At 43.4% G+C, this 23,383-nt stretch overlaps 1 protein-coding gene across 1 annotated transcript in view; it reads right to left on the reverse strand.

Moving 5' to 3' along the window:
- The window catches only part of LOC127205818 (phospholipid-transporting ATPase FetA), a 70,778-nt gene that overhangs the window by 35,073 nt on the left and 12,322 nt on the right, over positions 1–23,383 (reverse strand). Inside the window, exons 8-11 of the mRNA XM_051165084.1 lie at positions 18,425–18,507; positions 13,847–14,005; positions 11,226–11,314; positions 1,035–1,231 (exon numbers count right to left, since the gene is read on the reverse strand). Coding sequence (XP_051021041.1) covers positions 1,035–1,231; positions 11,226–11,314; positions 13,847–14,005; positions 18,425–18,507 — 528 coding nt within the window. The remainder of the gene's footprint in view (positions 1–1,034; positions 1,232–11,225; positions 11,315–13,846; positions 14,006–18,424; positions 18,508–23,383) is intronic.

The raw sequence follows: 23,383 nt of genomic DNA on the forward strand, positions 1-23,383 counted from the left end.
TGCAACACACTCCAATGAAAGTCGGAGAAGTATTATAAAAAAATTAGAAAACCTCTGAAAATTTAAATTCATAATAAATAAATGAAATAAAGTTATAATTTTTAAAAAAAGAAAACTTATATAAACTTATATTTGGAACTCAACTTAGGTCATAAGTTGTCTTAATCACTTTTCTATTTTTATTAAGAGATACCACGAGCAAGGCAACACTTGTAAAAGAGAGCATGTAACTGGGGCTGGCTCACAGTCTCAGAGGTTAGTCCATTATTGTCATAGCGGAATGTGGTGGCGTGCATGTGGGCACGGCCCTCGAGCTGGGAGCTTTACATCCTCATCCGCAGGCAGCAGGGAGAGAAAGAGACCCTGAGCCTGGTGTGGGCTTTCGGAACCTCAAAGCCCACCCTCAGTGACACACTTCCTCCAGCAGGTTCACACCTTCTGATCCAGTTCGAGCCTGTAAGGGGCGTTCTTATTCAAACTGCCACATCTATTTTCCTTTTTTTTTTTAAAGGTGGAAAAATGTATCCTGAGTTCTGTGTAATGGACACATGAATGTTTAGAACCTATCTCATTGGTAAGGAAAGGCTGCCCGGCGTAGTTAAGCGATACCAAGTCTGTATGTTATTTTACTAATTGTTTCACGTGGTTCATGGCTTACATGGTCAGTTGCAGTTTATTTAAGGGCACAGGCAATTGTCATTTTATATAAATTATATACTATCTGGCATAGTGTTCTAGACACAAAAGACATTTATGCAATTTCTAGGTACTCCTCGGACTTTTTTATACATCAAACCCGTGTAAAGAAAGGAGTTAAAGCATGCACAGTGAGCTAGGAATGGTGGGGTGCACGTGTAATTCCTTTACTGAGGCCCTGAGGATCTGAAGATTGAAGTCAGCTTGGGCGACATAGCAAGCTCTTGTCTTTAAAAAAGAAAGCACAAACATGTGTTTTCTAAGATGTCATACTCTAGTTGACTATTACATCAGGGACTGTAAAAGCCAATGCCCTTCCCTGTGCACACGGTGCCCACCTGACGTAGAGGGAGATGGGCACCACAGTGTTGAGGACGATGAAGTAGGACCAGAAGATGAGGACAGAGCTTGTAGCTGAGGAAGCAATAAAGTGTTGCCATGGGAGAAACGCCTGGAAGAAGTAGCCTTTCTTGGCCTCCCAAATGCCATGTCCAATCGACAGCAGAAAGCACATTGCGCCTAAAAGCAGGAAAATCTGTGTGGAAAACAAAACAGAAAAGCCAAGTATGAAAACACTCCTTCTTCCTACCTTCTGGACTCCTGGCTTTGGTGAGGGTGTCTCCTCAGGGGCAGGGAGGCGCTAGAGGGGTACACAGGGTGAAGAGGAGATTCTGTGCCAGGCGGAAGGGAGGTGCTAACAACTGAACACTAAAGAGCTAAATGGGAACGGTTTTACGTGTGGTTTAACGGGGATGAAAACTCCCTCTGACAGTTGAGGACCTCGATAGTCACAGCAGGAGAATGTCCTTCAAGTCACTTAGTCACCGAAGAGGAGGAACAGGTTCCCAAACGGCTCACGTTGTGTGTGTGTGTGTGTGTGTGTGTGTGTATGTAGGGCTCTGTCACTTTAACACACTGAACTGTGTGGCTTTGGCAGCTGTTGGAGGAGGATGGTGGAGACCAGATAACAAGAGCGAGGAAGATGGCAACCGTGTAAGCAGTTCAGGATTTGGTGACATTGGAAGGGAGGGCATGGGCCTGCTGACCCTGCTGCTAGCTCCTCAGGGGCAGGGCTGGAGAGAAGAAGGCTTGGTGTGCTGGCTGCTGGGTGTCGACTTTGATCCCTTCAGGGTTATATCCAGGAATTGTACAGCTGTGGTAAGTGGGATTCCGCGTCTAGTTTTTATTGCTTGTCACAATGGCTGTACTAACTTATATTCCTATCAAAAGAGCATAAGAGTTTTTTTTCCTGGTGTCCCTGCTATTTTTTGTTTTCATGATGACAGCCATTCTGACCGAGGTAAAATGGAATCTCAGTGTGGTTCCCTGAACCCCTAATATAATTTGTTTTGTTTTGTTTTGGTTTGGTTTTTTTCAAAACAGGGTTTCTCTGTGTAGCTTTGACTGTCCTGGACTTGCTTTGTAGACCAGGCTGGCCTTGAACTCACAGTGATCCACCTGTCTCTGCCTCTCGAGTGCTGGGATTAAAGGCGTGCACCACCAGGCCCAGCATATAATTTTATTTACATTTTGATGATGGTCAAAGATACTTCTTTACACTTCATTTTTCCATTTTTATTTTACGCGTGTGGAGCTTTGCCTCCACATATGTACATGTCTGGTTCCAGCAGAGCCCACAAGAGGTCATAAGATCCCCTTGGACTGAAGATATAGATGGTTGTGAGCTGCTGTGTGGGTGCTGGGAATTGAACCTGGGTCATCTGGAAGAGTAGCCAGTGCTCTTAGCCACTGAGTCATCTCCCAGAGTGCAAACTTTGTATTTATATTTCATTATTCATCTGATCATTGGGTTAGAAGCTGCAAGTAGTTTCCTGATAGACTATTATAGACAGGCTGTCATAGACAATCGTTGATAGACTATTATTAACACATTATTGTAGACAGACTATCATAGATAGAATATCAAAGACAGACTATCATTGACAGACTCTCGCAGACTGACTATTGTAGGCAAGGATCTGCTGCTCCCGCTGAGGCGGGAAAATGCTGTTCTGATTCCTGACTCCTCTCCGTTTCCCTGAGACTCTTCTCCCCTTTCTGCTGCTCTTCTCCTTTCCCTCTTTCCTCTCACCACTTCTCCCCTTCTTTCCTAACCCTGCTCCTTTTGAGACAGGGCCTTGCTACGCAGCATCACTGGTGTGGGATTCACTATAAGCTCAAGCTGTTCTTACCTCATGACCTTTTTAACTTCATAATTTCTTCACATTTTGTTGATATGTAACATTTCTTTACTAAATTTATTTATTTATACACTTAAAACTTTTCATACATGTATATGCTGTGCGTTGAACACACTTTCCTGCTGTTTCTGCCATCCACCCTTTCTCACGTCTCTCCTCTTGTTTGTCTCCTTTGTTCTTCTAAACAATTTTATAACTTTTTGGGAAAATCTGTGTGTGTGTGTGTGTGTGTGTGTGTGTGTGCGCGCGCGCACACACATGCGCACTCCTGCACATGTGCCTGTGGAGGCCAAGAGAGGGCACCAAATCCTCTGAAGCTGGAATGACAGGTAGTTGTAAACTGCCTGAGATGAGCGCTGGGCACTGAAATGGGTCCATGAAAAAAGTAGCAGGTGCTCTTAATTGCTGAGCCACCTCTTCATCCTCTTCATGCCTACTTTTATTTTTTATATACATACATGCCAATCTGCAATCTTTAAACAGGACTTCACATGCATTTTAATTTTTTTCTTCCCAGGAAGATATAAAGTATAATACAAAGAACTTTGGTGCTGAAAAGTTTTGTCTAGCTGGATAGGTGGGACTGTTTTGTAAATATATGCCTGTATGTGTATATGTCACTGTAAATACATGCCTGAATGTGTATATGTCAGTGTAAATACATGCCGGTATGTGTATATGTCAGTGTAAATACATGCCTGTATGGGCATATGCCAGTGTAAATACATGCCTGTATGTGTATATGCCACTGTAAATACATGCCTGAATGGGTATATGTCAGTGTAAATACATGCCTGTATGGGTATATGTCAGTGTAAATACATGCCGGTATGTGTATATGCCACTGTAAATACATGTCTGTATGTGTATATGTCAGTGTAAATACATGCCTGTATGGGTATATGTCCCTGTAAATACATGCCTGTATGGGTATATGTCAGTGTAAATACATGCCTGTATGTGTATATGCCAGTGTAAATACATGCCTGTATGGGTATATGTCAATGTCAATGTGTGTGTATGTGATTTTTTCATTTACTATTTTAATTTTTTTAATTGAAAAATAAAATCATTCATATTGCATCTCAATTGCTATCCCATCCTGTGCATCCTCTTATTGTGTACGCGATCTTTTAAAAATACATGCCTGTATGTATATATGTCAATGTTAATGTGTGTGTATGTAATTTGCACACGTATTACAGAGGAATTTTAAATACATGCCTGTTAATGTATGTGTACGTGATTTGCACATGTGCTACAGAGAATATCATCCTTAGGAATGCCATGCACCTCCTTTGAGGAGGTGGCCTAGTTGGCCAGCAAGTCCCAGAGATCCTCCTGCTTCTGCCTCAAGGCCAAGTGCTGGGATTACAAGTGCACACCATCACACCTGACATTTTTTCACCCCTTGTATTTGTATGTGAGTTCTGGGGACCAAACTCGGGTCCCCCTGTTTCAAGGCAAGCAATCTCCTTAGCCCCAGATGTGACCATGGTATAAAACTTACAACAACCAGTGTACATCGACATCACTACCTCCTCAATGGATGTCTACACTTCAGAATTTTCCTACTTACATTTATGATTCTCATGGTGTATGCACACGTCAGACACACATTGGATTCTCAGCGCACTAGCTTTGTGTTGGAGATATGAAAGACTTGAAAGGAGCGCCTTAAGGAAGTGCTTATCCTGGTCATTTAGGGATGTGGTCCATCACAGGCAGGAAAGGTGGTTCTATGGTGACACAACTGTATGTCAGATTGCTCACATTTTGGCAGGCTAGGAAGCCGAGACTGCAGCCAGAAGTGGAGCTGGCTATAACCCTCACGTCTGTCTCATGGGGAGTCATTTCCTCTATGTACAGCCCACCTTGTAAAGGTTCCATAATGTTCCCAAAGTCACTAGTAGGGCACAAAGTGCTCAAATACATGAGCCTCTGGGAGCATTTTACACACAAACCGTAACATCCAATAATGTGACCTGATGAGTCATAGACTTGCCTTGGCCTTTTTTGTCCCCTATGGAATTTTAAATATTCAATTAAAGTATTTCTTGTTTTTTCATCATTTATAAGTTTAATAAAGCTGGATTTAATATGTGAAAATACTCTAAAAGTTAAAAATCCCACTACAGATGTCAAGAACCAACTGGTACTGTCCTTCAGACAGACACGCAAGCTGCTGAGCTGTCTAGGCTGACAGGAAACGTCCTGCTTTGAAGATGACCTCTGACCCAGTGAGCTAGCTTACTGGGTAATGTCCCATGTTCCTGGTGCTGTTGAAAGCATCTGCTTACATCACTTTCCTTAACTACTGGCTGTAACAATCTGTTTCATTAAAAAAGAAAATCAGGATATGTGACTTTGCTTACTGCGAATGCTTGGCACTCAGCAATAGAAAAAGATACTGGATGCTTGACACTGCTCTTAATGCTCAACAGCCTTCCTAGTTTTTCAGTCTATATCTGCTGCATCTAAAAGAGCTTTGAAAAGGAACTGTAATTTTAAAACTTTTCTTAGGGCTAGAGGGATGGCACAGTGGTTAAGAGCACTGGCTGCTCTCCAAAGGACCTAGGTTCAATTCCCAGCAACCACATGGCAGCTCACAACTGTCTGTAACTCCAGTTCCAGAGAATCTGACACCCTCACACAGGCATACATGCAGATAAAACATCAGTATAGTTAAAATAAAAATAAATAAATTAGGGCTGGAGAAATGGCTCAGTGGTTAAGAGCATTGTCTGCTCTTCCTGAGGTCCTGAGTTCAATTCCCAGCAACCACATGGTGGCTCACAACCACCTATAATGAGATCTGGTGCTGTCTTCTGGCCTGCAGGCACACAAGAGAGCAGAATACTGTATAAATAATAAATCTTAAAACAAAACCCTTTTCTTATTTCCACTCTTTGCAGTGCTGGAGACTCCACCCAAAGCCTTGAACATACTACATAAGTCCTCTACCACTGAGCTATAGCCCCATCCTAAAGATGCTTCCCATAATAAAAGAGGGAAGGCAGTTTATAATTTAGACACTGATATATATAGAAAGAAAAGGCATTTAAAGGTGTTCTCAGATTCTAACAATAGAAGGTGAAAAGCTAAGGAATTAATGTAGATATTACCACAGAAGTTATTTAAATAATGAGGTTAATTTCCACCCTACAAGAACAAAAGCAATCTCTGTGGCCAGAATATACAAATTATAACTAGTCTTCAATTTAAGATTCTATTGCCAAAGTGAGTTTCATATAGTGATTTTTAGATTTTACTGATTTTTTTCTATTTCATGATATAAAAACTTTAACACACAAAGTAATGGGTTTCACTGTGGCATGTCCACACACACACACATCACTATACTGATGTAATCTGTCTCCTTCCTCGTGTTCCCTCCCCCATCCTCCCTGCCCTCCTCTGCCTGGTTCCCTTCCTCCCTCACAAATAGGTCCCCTTTAACTTTCATATCACATGTAGTCCTATCACCTTCTCTTTTCTCACCCTCTCTTCAAATATCTGGAGAGATGTCTCAATGGACAGGTCCGTCTACATGCATGGGTCTGCATCAGGCCCTCTGCATATGTGCTACGGCTGTTAGCTTTGTGTTTTTGCGAGTGCTACACCTGTCCTGCTTGCACGATGTGCTGGGGCAAGAGTGGCACAGAACCTGTGGAAGTGGCCAACAGATGTCTGGTTTAACTTGAGGTCCATGCCAGGAGAGGGAGCCTGTCTCCTACACTGCCTGGAGGGCCAGGACCGGAAACTAGATAACCCAGACCCAGAGTAGAGCCAAACGTGTTCTACCCACGATCAGCGAGATGACTCCTGATGATGTGCTGCTATACTCATAGACTGGCTCCTTGTTCAGAGGCGTCTCTGGCAGCAAATGAAAGTGGGTGTACAGACCCGCAGCCAGCCATTTATGCAGAGAGAGTCTCCATTGGAAGTTTCCACCAGACTCCTCCCCTCAGATAGCAGGGAACCCTGCAGACGATAAGGATGGAAGACTGTAGGAGTCAGAGGGATGGAAGGCACCAGGAGAACATGGCCCACGGAATCCACTGAGCAGTGCTCACATGGGCTCACAGAGACTAAAACAGCAAACATGGGACCTGCATGGGTCTGCACCAAAATCCTCTACGTATATGCTATGGCTATTAGCATGGAGTTTCTGTGGGACTCCTAAGAGAGAGAGAGTGGGTGTGTCTCTGACTCTTCTGCCTGCTCTTGAGACTCTTTCCCTCCTGTTGGCTTGTCTTGTCCAGCCTTGATATGAGGGCTTTTGCTTTCTCTTATTTGATCTTGTTTTGCCCTGTTTGGCTGTTGTCTCTTGGAGGCCTGTTCTTTGCTGAAGAGAAAACAGAGAGGGAGCATGTCTTGGGTGGGGGCGGTGAGTGAGGGGAAGCTAGGAGGAGTGGAGGCAGGGAAATTGTGGTTGAGATGAGAGAAGAATCTATTTTCAACAAGAAAGAAAATATAAGAGAAAAAGAAAAGAAAATGGCCATCCTACCAAAAGTAATCTATAAATTCAATGCAATTCCCATCAAAATTCCAACCCAGTTCTTCATAAAAACTGAAAAAACCATCTTTAACATCATATGGAAACATACAGAAAACCACACATACACACAAACCAGCATAACTAAGAGAATCCCAAACAATAAATAAAATAACTGCTCGAAGTATCACCATCCCTGACCTCAAGTTGTACTACAGAGTAGTAATAATGATGATGATGATGATGATGACGACAACAACAACAATAATAATGTGGTATCAGCATACAAATAGACACACTGATGAGTGGAATCAAAGGGAAGACCCAGACATAATTCTATACACCTACAGACACCTGAATTTTTAACAAAGAAGCCAAAAAATACATAATGGAGAAAAGATAGTATCTTCAAAAAATGGTGCTGGTCAAACTGGATAGAAGAATGTAGGAGAATGAAAATAGATCCATATCTATCACCCTGCAAAAACTCAAGTCCAAGTTGATTAAGGAAGTGAGCATAAAACAAGATACCCTGAGCCTGATAGAAGAGAAAGTGAAAAATAGGGTTGAACTCATTGGCACTGGAAAAGACTTCCTGGATAGAGCACAGTGTAGGCACTACAATCAACAATTAATAAATGGGACCTCATGAAACTAAAAGGCTTCTGTACAGAAAAGAAAAAGAAAAAAAAAGCCAGCCATCATTTGAGCAAAGCAGAAGCCTACAGAATATGAAAAAAAAATGCAAGTATACACCTGACAGAGGGTTAGTATCTAGGATATACAAAGAACTAAAACCCCAAACCAAATAAACCAACCAAACAAAACCCAACTGAACACAAAGCAATCAGAAATCCCAATTTTAAAATGGGCTATAGAACTAAACAGAGCTCTTGAAAGATGAAACACAAATGGAATCACTTAAAAGGATGTTGGACATTCTTAGACACCAGGAAATGCAAACTAAAACTGCTTTGAGATTTCGTCTTATCCCAATCAGAATAGTCAAGATAAATACAACAACAACAACAACAACAACAACAACAACAACAACAAATCTATAGCACATGCTGGCAAGGATTCAGGGAAAGCAAAACACTTATTCACTAGTGGGAGTGTAAACTGGTCCAGGCACTATGGAAATCAGTGCCAAAGTTTCTGAAAAGGACAAAAATTGCCCTACCACAAGATCTAGATATACCACTCTTTGGACATATAGCAAAAGGACTCTACACCTTACTACATAAATACTTTTTCCATACATGTTTATTGACACTCTATTCATAAAAACTCCAAATTGGAAACATTCTAGATGTCCATCAACTAATGAACAGGCAATGAAAATATGGTCCATTTACACAGTGAAATATTATTTAGCTGTTAAGAAAGATGAAGTATGGAGTTTGCAGGTGAATGGACGAAGTTAGAAACAGTCATGTGAGTGAGGAAACCCAGACTCCAAAAGACAAATATTGCATGTGTTCTTCTTATATATGGATGTTAGCTCTAGATGTGTGTTTCAGTAAGAATATCTACAGTGGTTAGGTAGTTGTTAAGGGAGCAGGGGAGGAAGGAATCATTCAAGGAAGGGGAAATTAAATACAGTGTTATAAGAAATAAAGGGGAAACTAGAATCAGAGGATGGGGAGAGGGGTAGGGGCTCGTGGTAAGGGAGGGATATGGGTGAGATGACTAACATTCTGAAAGCCATACAGAAGTCTACTGCTACAGACACTTCCTAAAACTATACATATATGAAAGGAATTTCAGTACACATAACGATGGAGACAATACCCCAACTATATATCTTAAGCCAGCAAATAGAAACCCCAGTGCCATAAATAGATAACATCTTGTTGAGTCGGTGGCCAAAGGGGCCCATAGATGCCCCTAACATCATAAGCTGTTGTCAAGGCTACTGGCTACCCTCTATAACCTGATGGCACGGCCCTATCGCTGAGGACACCACTTACTGTGTCATCAAACATGAAGATATTGAGATGGTGCCCAGCTAGAAGCTTCACGTCATGGACTAGAGGTTAGGAGCCCTGGCTGCTCTTCCAGAGGACCCAGGTTCAAGTCCTAGCACCTACATGGCAGCTCACAGCTGTCTGAAGCTCCTCCAGTTCCAGTTCCAGCTGAATGCTTGGAGCATTCAGCCCCAAATGGGATGTTATTATCAAACTGTTCACCTCAAGGCTCAAGGATCTATGCAGAAGAGGAGGCAGAGGTGGTGGATGATTCCAAGGAAACAGTGTCATCCAGACACAACAGATATGACAGATATGACACCCACTTTAACTCACAGAGACTTTGACAGCATGCACAAGACCTGCACACATTCACACCAGACAAAATTCCTGCATGGAAGAGAGACGGTGGACACAATGTCCCACTTCTATCCAAGAAGCTCTTTATAACAGACATGTACTGGAAAAGGAAAAATCCGTTTTCTCCAGTGGAATGTCCTTGGTATATCAACCATAAACCAGGCAGGGCCTATGCTCAGGGGTCGTTGGCCAACACAAAATGGAGTCCGTGTATTTTTTGTGTGTGCAGTTTTTATGGGGGATTTTTTTCTATTTTTCTCTTATTAGTTTTTTTTTAGTTTGTTATGATCTTTGTTTTTTGCTTTTGTTTATTTCAGTTTTTGAAAGATGGGGAGAAACATGGAATTGAGTGGGTAGACATGTGGGGAGGATCTAGGAGTTTAGGAAAAAAATATTTTAAACTGTGTATGTAAATTTTAAAAAATTACCCTTTTTCCTGGATGGTGGGGCACATATATTTTTTTAAAAAAGATTTATTATGTACACAGTGCTCTGCCTGGATGTACATCTGGATGCCAGAAGAAGGCATCAGATTAAGAATGGCTGAAAGTCACCATGTGGTTGGTGGGAATTGAACTCAGGACCTCCAGAAGAGCAAAGCAGTCAGTGCTTTTAACCTCTGAGCCATCTCTCTAGCCCCAGTGGGGCACATCTTTAATCCCAGCACTTTGGGAGCAGGCAGATCTCTGAGTTCAAGACCAGTCTTGTCGTCTACAGAGTGAGTTCCAGGACCTATCTTAAAAACAAAACAAAACAAAACAAAAAACCAAGTTGGGCATGGTGGTGCACGCCTTTAATCCCAGCACTTGGGAGGCAGAGGCAGGCAGATCGCTGTGAGTTTGAGGCCAGCCTGGTCTACAAAGTGAGTCTAGGACAGCCAAGGCTACACAGAGAAACCCTATCTCAAACAATAACAACAACAACAACTACCACCAAACCAAACCAAGCAAACAGAAAAACTTTCCTCTCATGAGTCCCTTTATTAACAATGTTCACATTTCAGATAGCAGAAGATGCCCTGTTTTTCCCAATTGAAATATTATATAAAACAGCACAATGAGAATTTGTTCTCTTTGAAGCAGAAACTCTGATTAAGGCCAGAGCCTCTCCTGCCCTCTGCAGCCAGACTCTGAGACTCCTTTGAGGAATACAGCTTTAAAACATCAGTTTCTTATATGGCACTCTATTGCTCTATGTGATGTCTTATTAAAGATCATGATCAAATCTGATATGAGAAAGTGTCCGTATTTCTAAGTAGGGCCCTTGATCAGCTCTGGTGCAACTTATCAAAGGCAACAATTTCTTAACTGTTATTATCTTGGGCAGGAGCAACCTAGACTCCGCTGCACACTGAGCCTGACCTTCCCTGGCTCACACCTTAGCTTGTGGGGTCAAAAAACTTGTGGCTTTCAAGCTTCACTCTGATTTGGGGATGCCAGCTACTGCTGCGGATGCTTGTCTACGCGAACAAATGGGGGGGGGGAGGCGTGTTTAACTTACCCAGACCACGAGGACGTTCATGAGATGGTCTATGTGTGTTCGTTTGAAGGTGGAGTGTCCACTGTTCTGCATTAATTTGGTGTCTGACCCTAAGAAAAGCAGGCAGAAATCCAGACCTTAGAACTACTGCTCGGAGCTTGAAATTGTGTTGACATAAACCTTGATGCTCTTGCTCTAACCTCTTATGCAAATCCAGTCAACAACACAGAAAGGAACACGTGACCCCTTGCTAAGTGTCCACACCGACTCCTCTCTCACTGACACCTCAGCCAGTCTTGATTTTCCCGTGAATTAAATCAGAACAAGAGTCACATGAGTGTCCCTCATCGCCACCTCGTTTATTTGGTGCAGGGAAGGGATTTTCTGATAAAAGACATATTTGTTTTCTTCTGAGGAAAACTATTGCTGAGTTAGGCTATACCCAAAGTTCCTGAGAATGGAAGAAAGGAAGCAGCAATAGTGGTGATTTTTTCCCCCTGAGGTGGAAGCTGGGGCATTGAGGGGTCTCTGTGGCTGAGAGACACAGATGCCAAGCTCCTTGATGGCAGCATAGATAGGAGCTGAGCTGCAAATCACTAGTTAGATATTGCTAGCCCTTTGAGAGGGGATTTTCCTAAGAGGGTTAGAACAAATTGTAAGCAGTCGCTCCTCTGGCCTTTTCCCATCTGACTCCTATTTTTACAAGTGTTGGAATGAAGCAATACCATTCTGTGTTCAGGTGGGGTAGCTGGGTTTTCTAGCATGTGAACAAACCCTGGGAATGCATACCATAAGCTATAGCATCCTATCCCGGGAAGCATTCCTTTACAGGTGTGGGGCTTTTGAGACGCTCAAGGCGGAGTGTGGCAGCTCCAGAGAACATACCATCCCGAATCCTCAGGACTAACCCCACTCACTCAGGCTTTCAGGAAGGAGGCAGAGATCATGGTAGGATGTGAGCACTGCACATGAGGAATAGCAACTCACGTGCGCATTGAGTGCTTCATGGTGCCCTTTGTAATGTGAGACCCTGCACCGGCGCCCCAGAGTTCACCACTGTTGTTAGCGAACCAAGAACCGGAAGGAAATGAAGCCGTGCTGACATTGCTATCGCTTTGGGGAGAATCTTCAGCCAAACAAATGAATGTTCTAGGGCTGGTTTTCCTAGGTGTGGGTAACAGCCGGTGCACAGTGAAGAAAGTGAGCCTACTTTACATTATTAGAGTTTGAAATGACGCAGCTTATTAACATCAAGAACCAAGTTCTGCCGGGGCTTCCCTGGACTCTTAAGCTTCTCTGGGAGAACTAGGGGCCCCATGGGTAAGAGTGGACGCTCTACAAAAGACCTAAAAAATGTGAGGTTAGTAATAATGTTCTCTATGGTAAATCTCCCTACTGTGGTTCCGGGTGTATTAAGGGCTACATTTTAAATGTCTCCTTAGAAGTTCTTTTGTTGAGGCACTCAGAGGAAGGATAGCAGGCTACCAAGAAGAGACTTGATACCCTATGAGCATATACAGAGGGAGGAGGTCCCCCTCAGTCACAGTCATAGGGGAAGGGAGTAAGGGGAAAATGGGAGGGAGGGAGGAATGGGAGGATACAAGGGATAGGATAACAATTGAGATGTAATATGAATAAATTAATAAACTATATTTAAAAAAGAAACAAAGAAAAAAGCAATTTTAAATATCAAATAGTTTGTAAGGTTTCCAAACTTTATGCTTCCATAAAAAAAAAAAAAAAGTTCATTTGTTGAAGGCTTGGTCTCCAGCAGGTGGCGCTCTTGTGGGGTAGTAGAACCTTGAGTTAAGTTAGATTGTTAGGGGTTTTTCTCTAAGGAAGGCCCTCTCCTCTCTTTTCTGTGTCTCAGGCACCATGGCATGAGCAGCTTTGCCCCAGCATGAATTCCCACAATGATGGTCCAAAGCTACGGGGCCAAGCATGTTTGGACTAACGTCTCTGAAACTGAGCGAGAAGTCTTTCCTCCTTTTAAATTGTTTCTCTACGGAGACAGAAAAGGGAAATTTTATCAATGCCTACTGTGACTCGGGGTACAGAGGGTCACAGAGGCTCTCTTTCCCAACCGTGCCAGGAACCAAGAAAACTTCTCGCCACATATTGTAGGTTGTGGTTTTAGATGACGCATCAAGATGGGCCACTGATGTAGTGCTTTTCTCTTATATGACGTCTCCGTGTCATAATACAGTCTTTTCCGCAATGAGCACTGTCTATATTCCCTCGTACGGGGGTCTCTGTGGAACCTTCCATTCCCATGATAATTTTGCTGTTCTTTTCTCTGTATGAACACCCTCTGCTATGTCTTCACGAGCCTTCCTTGAGCAAAGGTGATACGCTGGAAGCACCGTGCCGGGATCACAGCCACTTTCCCCCTCAACTTTTTCTTAAATTTCACATCCAGCGGCCTGCCTCACCTCCCCATCAATCTAGCATAAGCACTGCTCTGGCATATTCTTGAATATTATATCCACATCCTGGGAACAAACTACCCACAGCTGGGTGGTGAGGAAACTCTGACGGGGGTGGGGGAGTTGGGGATGGTAGGGGTGTGGGTGTGTGTGTGGGGGAGGTATAGGGGTGGGGGTGTGGTGGTGGGTCCCGGCTGTGGCTGCACGGAATCGTACCAGTGTAGACGACCAAACCGTAACACCAGTCTGTGTTTCTGATGATGCAGCCGCGGAGCAGAAGCCTTTCGTGGTCCAGAAAGTAGGTGTCCCCCAGGTAGCTCAGTGTTCCGGAAAACTTGTCCAGCTTGTTATTGGGAGGCTCACATCTAATTTCTCCTGTAGAAAGATACGGTAGGAAGAGTGCCAGCCCTGAAACCTCGGGAGGATGCTCAGCAGAAAAGCAGAAAGAAAACCTCTTTTTATACACACACACACACACACACACACACACACACACCCCACATTTTTCCCTTCTATATTTTCTCAGCTGCTCCCTATCCCATACTAAATTCCTTTAGAAAAGCACAAAAAGATTTCAGGGCTGTAGTGAGAATTTTGGTTTCTTAAAACAAACAAACAAACAAAAAACCCCCACAGGAATAGGAATATGTTTCAGTTTTAATCCCACACGTCAGGTATGGGGCTGCTTTAGACTGTCCACAGCAGCTGACTATGACTTGCCTCATGCTCTAGAAGGGTGTGAATCTGCCAGCTACAGACAGTTTCTGCAAGTGTGTGATGTCTGGAATTCTGGGGACTCTTCAGAGGGTATATAAATGCCAGGGTCTTGAGAGTTGGGGAGCTGTTGGTGGGTTGTTGGTTGCTCTTGGTTGTGGTTTGTTAACTAGTCATGAACAAAGAAGAAACAAAGACACCCTGACAGCAAAGCTCAAGTTTGCCCCAAGGAACGTGATGCTCTAGTCAGCATGGAGCAGTTTAATAGTGATGCTGTCCCCTTTCCCCCTCTAGCCTTTTTTTATCTTCTGCCTAGTACTAGGGAGCTGGAAGGGTGGAATAAGAGGAGTGGAAAAGGGTAGAAGAACAAAAAAAAAGAACCCACAAAGCAGTCAAAAGTCTGGGTACAAGTGAAGCCCAACGCAGGGCTAGGCAGAATGGAACATGTGATTTCAAATGCTGTAGAGGAAACTGGAGGAGATGCAGAAACAGATATTTCTTTTCAAGATACCAGAAAAAAAAAGAAAAAAGAAAAAAAAAAAAAAGCATTGCCACTGCTACCATTGGGATAACCCCCACTTTGCTCCCAGAGGGGATTTTCTGTTTCTTTTTCTTCTTCCTATATTCTGTTTCAAAAATGGTTGGGAGAACAGCTGAGCAGTTGGAAAAGTTGTGAGCAGGAATGGAGGAACCTGAGAAATAAAAAACGGTGGAAAAAGGAAAATAAAAGGGTTCACTCTGTTCTCTCTTTTCTGAAAGGGTTACAGAGTTAGTGGGGCAACTGGAAAAAACGTGGGTGGAAGTGGACGCACCGGGAGGTCAGGAGCACCAGAAAAAGGAGAACAAAGGGGCTCAGTCCTAGCGCCTGAGCGAGAGAGCAGGAGTTTTTCATAGGAGGAAAGAGGGAAAGAAACTGCACTGCAGGGCATCTGGGTCAAAGAAAGGCTGAACAGGCAGGAAAATGGGCTGATGAAACAGCTTGTTTTGAAAGAAAGGGTTAATCTCAAACCCACCATGCTGCCAGAGGTTATAAAATCACCGATAGCTTTCCCGGTAATCATGCTAACAGTGCACAACAAGGTTATGACAAGATAGGGGTGGCATCCTATAGAAACGATAGATTTAAGGCATTTTAAAGAGGCTATGATTTCATATGGGATGCACTTGCCTACGTGAAGCAAATTCCAAGTAACCGGGCTTCTCACAATAGAATTATTCCCCCAGACTGGAAGGGACTGGTGACAGCTGTGCTAGATGCTGGTCTGCTATTCAAATGGTTAACATGGTGGAGAGAAGCCACAAATATTGAACAGTGAAATGGAGTAAGGGGAATGGATATTGTAAAAGATCAGTTGCCAGGTGAAGGGCAGTACTCTGATATACAAGAAAAGATTAAAGTTGATGATGTTACAATAGAACATTATCACTTAGTGGCTTTAAGGACAAAGTTGAGGAGCCTGGGGAAAGGTCCACCTTATTTACAAAGGTTATACAAGGCTCTGTAGAAGCCGTCACCGATTACTTGCAAAGATTAGTCTCAACTGTGAACAAATCTGTATCAGACACAAGACAGGTATTGAGAGAAACCCTAGCATATGAAAATTCAGATACTGAATGTAAAAAGGTTATTAGACCTTTAAAAGCATGGGTAGTACCCATGGGCAAATGGGTAAGGGACATGGACCATGCTAATACCACAGGTCAAGGTGCAGCTAGAGGTCTCCAACATCAAAACTCACACTGCTTCAATTGCAGTAAATTTGGTCATTTGCAAAGAAACTGTGACCAACTCACTACTCAAAATGCCTGGTGCATTAACTGCGAGAAATATGGCACTTTGTACCAGAAAAGTGAACAAGTCGTTTCTACCAGCAACGGTTTTTCTAAATATAAACCAGAAAGAAGGCCTAGGCTTCCAGGGATGTGCAGGTGATGTGGTCAGGGCTGTCATTGGAGCAGTGAGTATAGATCCAAAACAGATATCCAAGGTAACTTCTTACCATTGGGAAATTGCGTTGGGAGTCTGGCTTGAGGCCCCAACAGCAGAAATTAGGAGCTGTTTCAGACAAGAGCAGCCAAGAGTCACCAGGTTAAAGAAAAAATTGTGGAATTAAATCACCCTGTGTACTATAAGGATGGGTTAACAGCAGAATGGAAACCTGCAAAAGTTCTTTGTTGAGGATATGGATTTGTTTATATCTCCACAGGAAAAGAAAAGCTGTGGCTACCATCAAAACTTACAAAGATTAGAACTGAGAAGAAGAGATCTCCAGAAGATCTTGGACGCTGATCTGAAAAGTATTTGGTTCATAGAAAAATGTCTCTGTTTATAATTTCCTACTAAATACAGCACAATTAATGGCTTAAAATAGAAGCGGGGAAATGTAGTGAGAGTTTTGGATTCTTTAAAACACAGAGACATAGGATTAAAAAAAAAATCCCAGGTGTGGGATACGGGGCTGCTTCAGATTGTCCACGGCAGCTGACTATGTGTGTGCTTTAGAAGGAGCGTGGTTTTGCCAGTCTCACACAGTTTCTGCAAGTGTGTGATGTTTGGAACTCTGAGGAGTCTTCAGAGGGTATATAAATGCTAGGGCTATGGGAGTCGGGAGCTATTGCTAGGTTGTTGGTTTGTTAAGTAGTCAAGCACAAAGAAGAAAAAATAACAAGAAGAAATTAGGCATCCTGACAACAAGAATCAAACTTGGCCCAAGGAACCTGATGCCCCTAATCAGCAGGAAGCCGTCTGATGATAAGCCGCCCTCTTTCCCTCTGTCCCTTTCTCTCTCCTATGTGGTGTTGGGGGCTTGTAATGGTGGAAGAAGGAAGGTGGAGAAAGATACAATAACAAAGACCCCACAAAGTAGCCAAAGGTCTGGTACACAGGGCATCAAAACAAACAAAACATGAATTCTGTATTGCCATGGATAATCCACAGAAGACCTCCACAGGGTAATTGATCAGCATCAGTAGGCCTGTATCAGTGAAGTTGGAGAAGAGGAAATATTCCTTACTCTAAAGTGAACTTACCATCTTTTTTCAAAATAGAAATAGTTGACTTTTCCCTGATTAGTAAATATATCCTTGGTAAATATTTTTAACATATAATATATAAAGTGAATAAGATGTAAAGTTATATAAACTTTACTTTTTTCCTGCATCATCTAGATAATTTGTTTCTGAGCATCTTATATATAACATCATTGTAAGGGTAAAGCTATGTTCACCAGTGGAAACTATGGCAATTTCCTTTCACCATATGAGGTCATCATAAGGTGATCAACATTTTATAATTAAATTTACTAAATGTATTTATTCACTGATATGCATCGAGTTTGTTTTCAATGGATTAACTAGTCAAACTAATAATCAATATTACAATTTTAATCATAGATTAAAAATTTTTAGCATTAAACCTGAACCTATAATCCTAAACATATAAACTTTGTATGTTATTCACTTTATATGTTTACTTTGCATGTATGAGCAGAAGATGTGGCAGTCAGAGGACAACATGTGGGAGTTGTTCTCTCCTTCACCGTGTGAGTCGCAGATATAAACTCAGGTCACAGGCTTGGTTGGAGGCAAGTGCCTTTACTCCCTGATTCGTCTTGCTGGATCTTCTCTGTAAATATTTATAACATGCTAAAATGACACCCCCCCCCTTTTTGAGACAGAGTCTTACTGAATATCCCTGGCTAGCCTGGAACTCACTATGTAGACCAGGCTGGCCTTAAGCTCAGAGATTGCTGGCCTGTCTCCTGAGTGCTGGGAATAAAGGCATTGGAGAAACATTATAATCTGCTCATTGTTTAGACAAAAAGCACTATTAGCCTTTGGAATTTCACCTTCATAAGTATTTTGTCCTGTGCATGTGCACAAACATGTTTCTCGAAAGCATGTCTATGCTATATTATTATACTGGTTTTTATAATCCATATGTTTCTATTATGTTGTGTATATTTTCTCCATGTCAATGATTACTGACTTGCATGTTGTTGCTGTGTGGATGTGCCATGCTTTGCTTAGCTAGTCCTCTGCGGGTGAGAGTTGGTGTGGGCAGCCTGTTGGCCAGCTCACCGTTAAAGGCAGACAGCAGCTCCAGGTTATCCTCCATGTCGCTGGTAATGGAGATGGCCTGCTTCACTTTCAGGTTGGTTTCACTAGAGTAAAGGTCACAGGTTCATTAATGTCAGGGACATATCCACAGCAGCATCACAGGGCCAGCCTGTGCTGCCTCCTCATTAGCTTTGAGAGAACAAATGTTGGCAGCAGGGTAGAGGCTATGGGGCTGAGTTGCACGACACCTCACACTAGTCACTCCTTGTTCTCCTGGGCAGTATGGAAGTGAGAAAACTTCAAGGAACACACACTCGCCCCCCCCCCCCCCCCCACCTCCTGCCCCCACCATCCTCTTGCCTCACCACTACTTTAGCCAACATGGGAACTGGCTGGCCAGGTGTGTTGGAGAAGCTGAAGAGAAACCACAAAGAAACTCAGAGGTGGCATCTGCTTCCTTCAGGGACATGGAGCAGGTTCTGCTAAGAAGCTGCATCCAGCTCTGAGGAACCTGTCCGTAAATATTTACAGGGCCATGGAAAGGCCACAATTAACCATTTTTTGGACACAAGAATGCACAGAGATAGTAACAAGTATAGATTTCAAAGAGCTTTTGGGCAAAGCATTAGTCAGGGCTCTCTAGAGGACTGATGCTGATGAGATGAACGTGTAATGCATTTATGAGAACGGCTTACAGACGAGAGTCCAGCCAGTCCAACAGTGGCTGTCTCCCAACAGAAAGCCCAAGAATCTATTAGTTGTTCCGCCCATGAGGGTGATGTCCCAGCTGGTCGTTTGTATATTTCAGGATCTCGAAGAATTAGACTCTAAGGACAGTAAATTGAGAGTGAGGGCAAGTAGGCAAAAAGGAAGCACTTCCTTCTTCCATGCCCTTTATAGAGGCTGCCACCAGAAGGCGTGGCCCTGTTCAAACGCCTACCTGACCTCCTCCAAAGATCTGCACTCAAAGTGGGTCTTCAGAAATAAACCCATATATCTGCAGACACTTAATTTTTTTTTTAACAAAGAAGCCAAAACCATATAATAGAAGAAAGATGGCATCTTCAACAAATGGTGCTGGCTTAACTGGATGTCTACATATAGAAAAATGCAAAAAATACATATTTATCACCCTGCACAAAACTCAAGTCCAAGTGGATTAAAGACCTCAACATAAAACCAGACACACGGAGCTGGGCATGGTGGTGCATGCCTTTAATCCTAGCACTGAGGAGGCAGAGACAGACTTATTGCTGTGAGTTTGAGGCCAGCCTGGTCTACAAAGCAAGTCCAGGATGGCCAAGATAACATAGAGAAACCCTGTCTTGAAAAACCAAACCAAACCAAACCAAAACCACTACCACCACCACCACCAAAACCAGACACACTAAATCTGTTAGAAGAAAAAGTGGGGAAGAGCCTTGAACTCATTGGCATAGGAGACAACTTCCTGAACAGAACACCAACAACTCAGGCTCTAAGATCAGCAATGAATAAATGGGACCTCATGAGACTGGAAAGCTTCTGTAAACCAAAGGACACTGTCCACAGAACAAAATGGCAGCAGACAGACATGGAAAAGCTCTTCACCAACCCTACATCTGACAGAGAGATACTATCCAAAATGCATAAAGAACTCAAGACATCAAACACCAACAAAACATATCATCCAATTAAAAAATGGTATACAGAGCTAAACAGAATTCTCAACAGAGGAATATCAAGTGGCCAAAAAGCAAGTTAAAAAAATGCTCAACCTCCTTAGTCATCAGGGAAATGCAAATCAAAACGACTCTGAGATCCCACCCTACACCTACCAGAATGGCTAAGACAAAAAACTCAAATGACAACACATGTTAGCAAAGATGTGGAGAGTGCAAACTTGTACAATCACTTCGGAAATCAATCTGGTGCTTTCTTAGAAAATTGGAAATAGTGCTACCTCAATACCCAGCTATACCACTCCTGGGCATATACCCAAGAGATGCTCCACCATACAACAAGGACACTTGGTCAACTATGTTCATAGCAGCTTTATTCATAATAGCCAGAATCTGGAAACAACCTAGATGTCCCTCAACTGAAGAATGGATACAGAAATTTTGATACTTTTACACAAGGGAATACTACTCAGCTATCAAAACAAGGAGATCTTGACATTTGCAGGCAAATGGATGGAACTAGAAAAGACCATCCTGAGAGAGGTAACCCAGACCCAGAAAGACACGCATAGTATATACTCACTTATAAATGGATATTAACCCAAGATGGATGTCTTCTGAGAGTCCCCACTCAGTGGGGGATCCAAACAGATGCTGAGACTCACTGCCACACTCTGGGCAGAGCACTGAGAGTCACATGGAAGAGCGAGGGGACAGACGGACCCAGAGGGGTCAGGAGCTCCACAAGGAGACTGTCAAAGCCAATAGATCTGTACGGGGTGGGGTGGGGGGCTGCACAAGCTGATGCACTAACCAAGGTCAACGCATGCATAGAACCTACACCCCCGCTCAGATGTAGTCGACGATGGATAGCTCATTCTCCACTCGGATCCCTGAGGAAGGGGAGCAGGGAATGCCTCTGCCTCAGACTCTGGAGCCCCTGATTTGATCACTTCCCCTTGGCGCAGGCTTGCTGGGCCACAGAGGAGTAGGGTGCAGGCTATCCTGATGCTACCTGATAGGCTGTGGTCAGATAGTAGGGGAGGAACACCCCTTCCCTTCCCCCCTGCTCCACCCCCCCCCCCCCCGCAGCAATCAGAGGTCTGGGGAAGGAGAACAGGGGAGAAGAGGGAGAGAGGGTAGGAACTGGAGGATACAAGCAAGGGAGTAACAATTGGGATGGAATGTGACTAAATTATAAAAAAAAAAATTAAACAATTATAAAGGTGGGTCTTCACACTTCAATTTAATTAAGAAAAACCCCTCCCAGGTTAATTCAGATGTAGTCAAGTTGACAAGCAGGAATAGCCATCACAAGCCCACACCTTGTCAGATTGGCACACAATTATATCTCCTTATGCCATACTTAGTATGCAAATGAAAACAGTATCCATGTCATAATTATGCCTAGCATGATGTAAGTATCCCATGTACAACTGGAAATACATTGTAAATTTTAGACAAGGTGGCACTGTTCCTTGAAGGACATTCTTTCAGTACCTAAAAATTAAATACGATAAACACGGATGTTCTCTCAACTGATGTTATAATACAGGCTAAAGAAAACAAATATCTGTACAAATGCATTCTTAACAAACTATGGCAGAAACACCCATGTCAACTGTAGTTCTCATTTCTGCAACTTTATCCCTACTATGTAACTCTGCATCCACTTTGTATTTCCTCCACCCTCAGCAAGATCTCAACACATCTCGGCTCTTTTCCTGGAGGACTGATCCATACTCTCACTCCTAATGGGTCTGCGTCCTTTGTCATTCTGCCTGGACAGGATTATTGTAGTTTCCCACTGACTTTAATCACAGCACATGGTAGCACCAAGAGCCCTAAAAGATCTCCCACACTCCAGACATAATCTCAGTTACCTCCAAAGTGGAGAAACTATCCAATTTCCTCTTGCAAATCAGGACCAATCATCCCTCCTAACACTGTTATTCCTTTCTTAGGTTGAGTTAAGAGCATCAGAAGCCAAGCTTCCTGTTCCATGGCATGTTTGTTGTGTCTCCTGGTAGCAGTGGGTTCCCCCCGCCCCCAGCTCCTTGACTCCTGGAACCATGAATCTTGGCATATATCATCTCGGTATGAATCATACCATATACCAGATGCTGAGTCAAAGTGTATACCTCTTTTAGAGAACCTGCCCCAGCCATCCAGGCTGCTGCCACTTAACGGGCACTTTAACTGTGTCTTCAATAAGCCATTTCATCTTTATCAGGCCAGTTGCTTATGATGGTGGGGAACATGGTAAGACCATGGTTATGGGTCCCTGCCACACTTCTCTGGCCATGAAGTGAGCTCCTCGGTCAGAAGCAATACTGTGTGGAACACCAGGATAAGGCATTCTGCAAGTCCCCGGATGGACTTTTGGCAAAAGCATTACATGCAGGAAATGCAAATCTATAGCCAGCATAAGTATTTACCCCAGTAAGGACAAAGCACTGTCCACAAAAAAGCGGCCCAATTTAGTCAACCTGATACCGGGTCACCGGCTGGCCACCCCAGGGAAGGCTGTTGTCTTGGTCTCTGCTGTTGGCAGACCCACCACTTGGCAACAGTTGTAGGTAGGTCAGCCTTGGTGAGTGGAAGTCCACGCTGTCCAGGCCATGCATAGCCTCCATCTTTGCTACCATGGCTACTCTGTTCATGGGCCCACTGGGCAATGACAGAGATGGCTGGAGAAAGAGGCTGACTGTCCAGAGAACAGGTCATCCTGTCTACTGATTATTGAGTTCCTTCCTCTACTGAAGATATCTTTTGAGGGGAATTTATATGGGACACAGTATCTTTACATCCCTTGCCCATTCAAAGAGATCGATCCATAGTCTTCCTCCCCAGCTATCTTTCTGGCCAGTTTTCCAGTCATGGTCTTTCCAACTTCCTGACCACCTAGCCACAGGAATCAGTAAGCAGTCACACATCTGGCTACTTCTCCTTTCAAGGAAAATATGTGCTCTGCCTAAAGTTCTACCCAGTGGGAGTCTTTCAGGGTTGCTATGCTTCGGTTGCTGTCTTTCCTTTCTCTGTCAGCCGATCACGGGAGCAGACGATGCTGTAACAGTGGAAACCATGGGCAGGTGGACAACTTTCCATGTAACTTTCACCTGCCTGCGCGTGACCACATATAGACCACTTCCGTTTGATAATGGATTGCTGCTGGGCACATCCTTTTTTATGACTTGGTGGGTCACAGAACATCCACTCATGATGGGCGGCTCAGGACAAATGGTAACTTGGTGGCCTGCTGTCAAGTGTTCAGTTTTTACTAAGGTTCAATAGCAGGCTGAGAGCTGTCTCTCAAAGG

Source organism: Acomys russatus, chromosome 2 (assembly GCF_903995435.1).
Source record: "Acomys russatus chromosome 2, mAcoRus1.1, whole genome shotgun sequence".
NCBI classification, from domain to species: domain Eukaryota; kingdom Metazoa; phylum Chordata; class Mammalia; order Rodentia; family Muridae; genus Acomys; species Acomys russatus.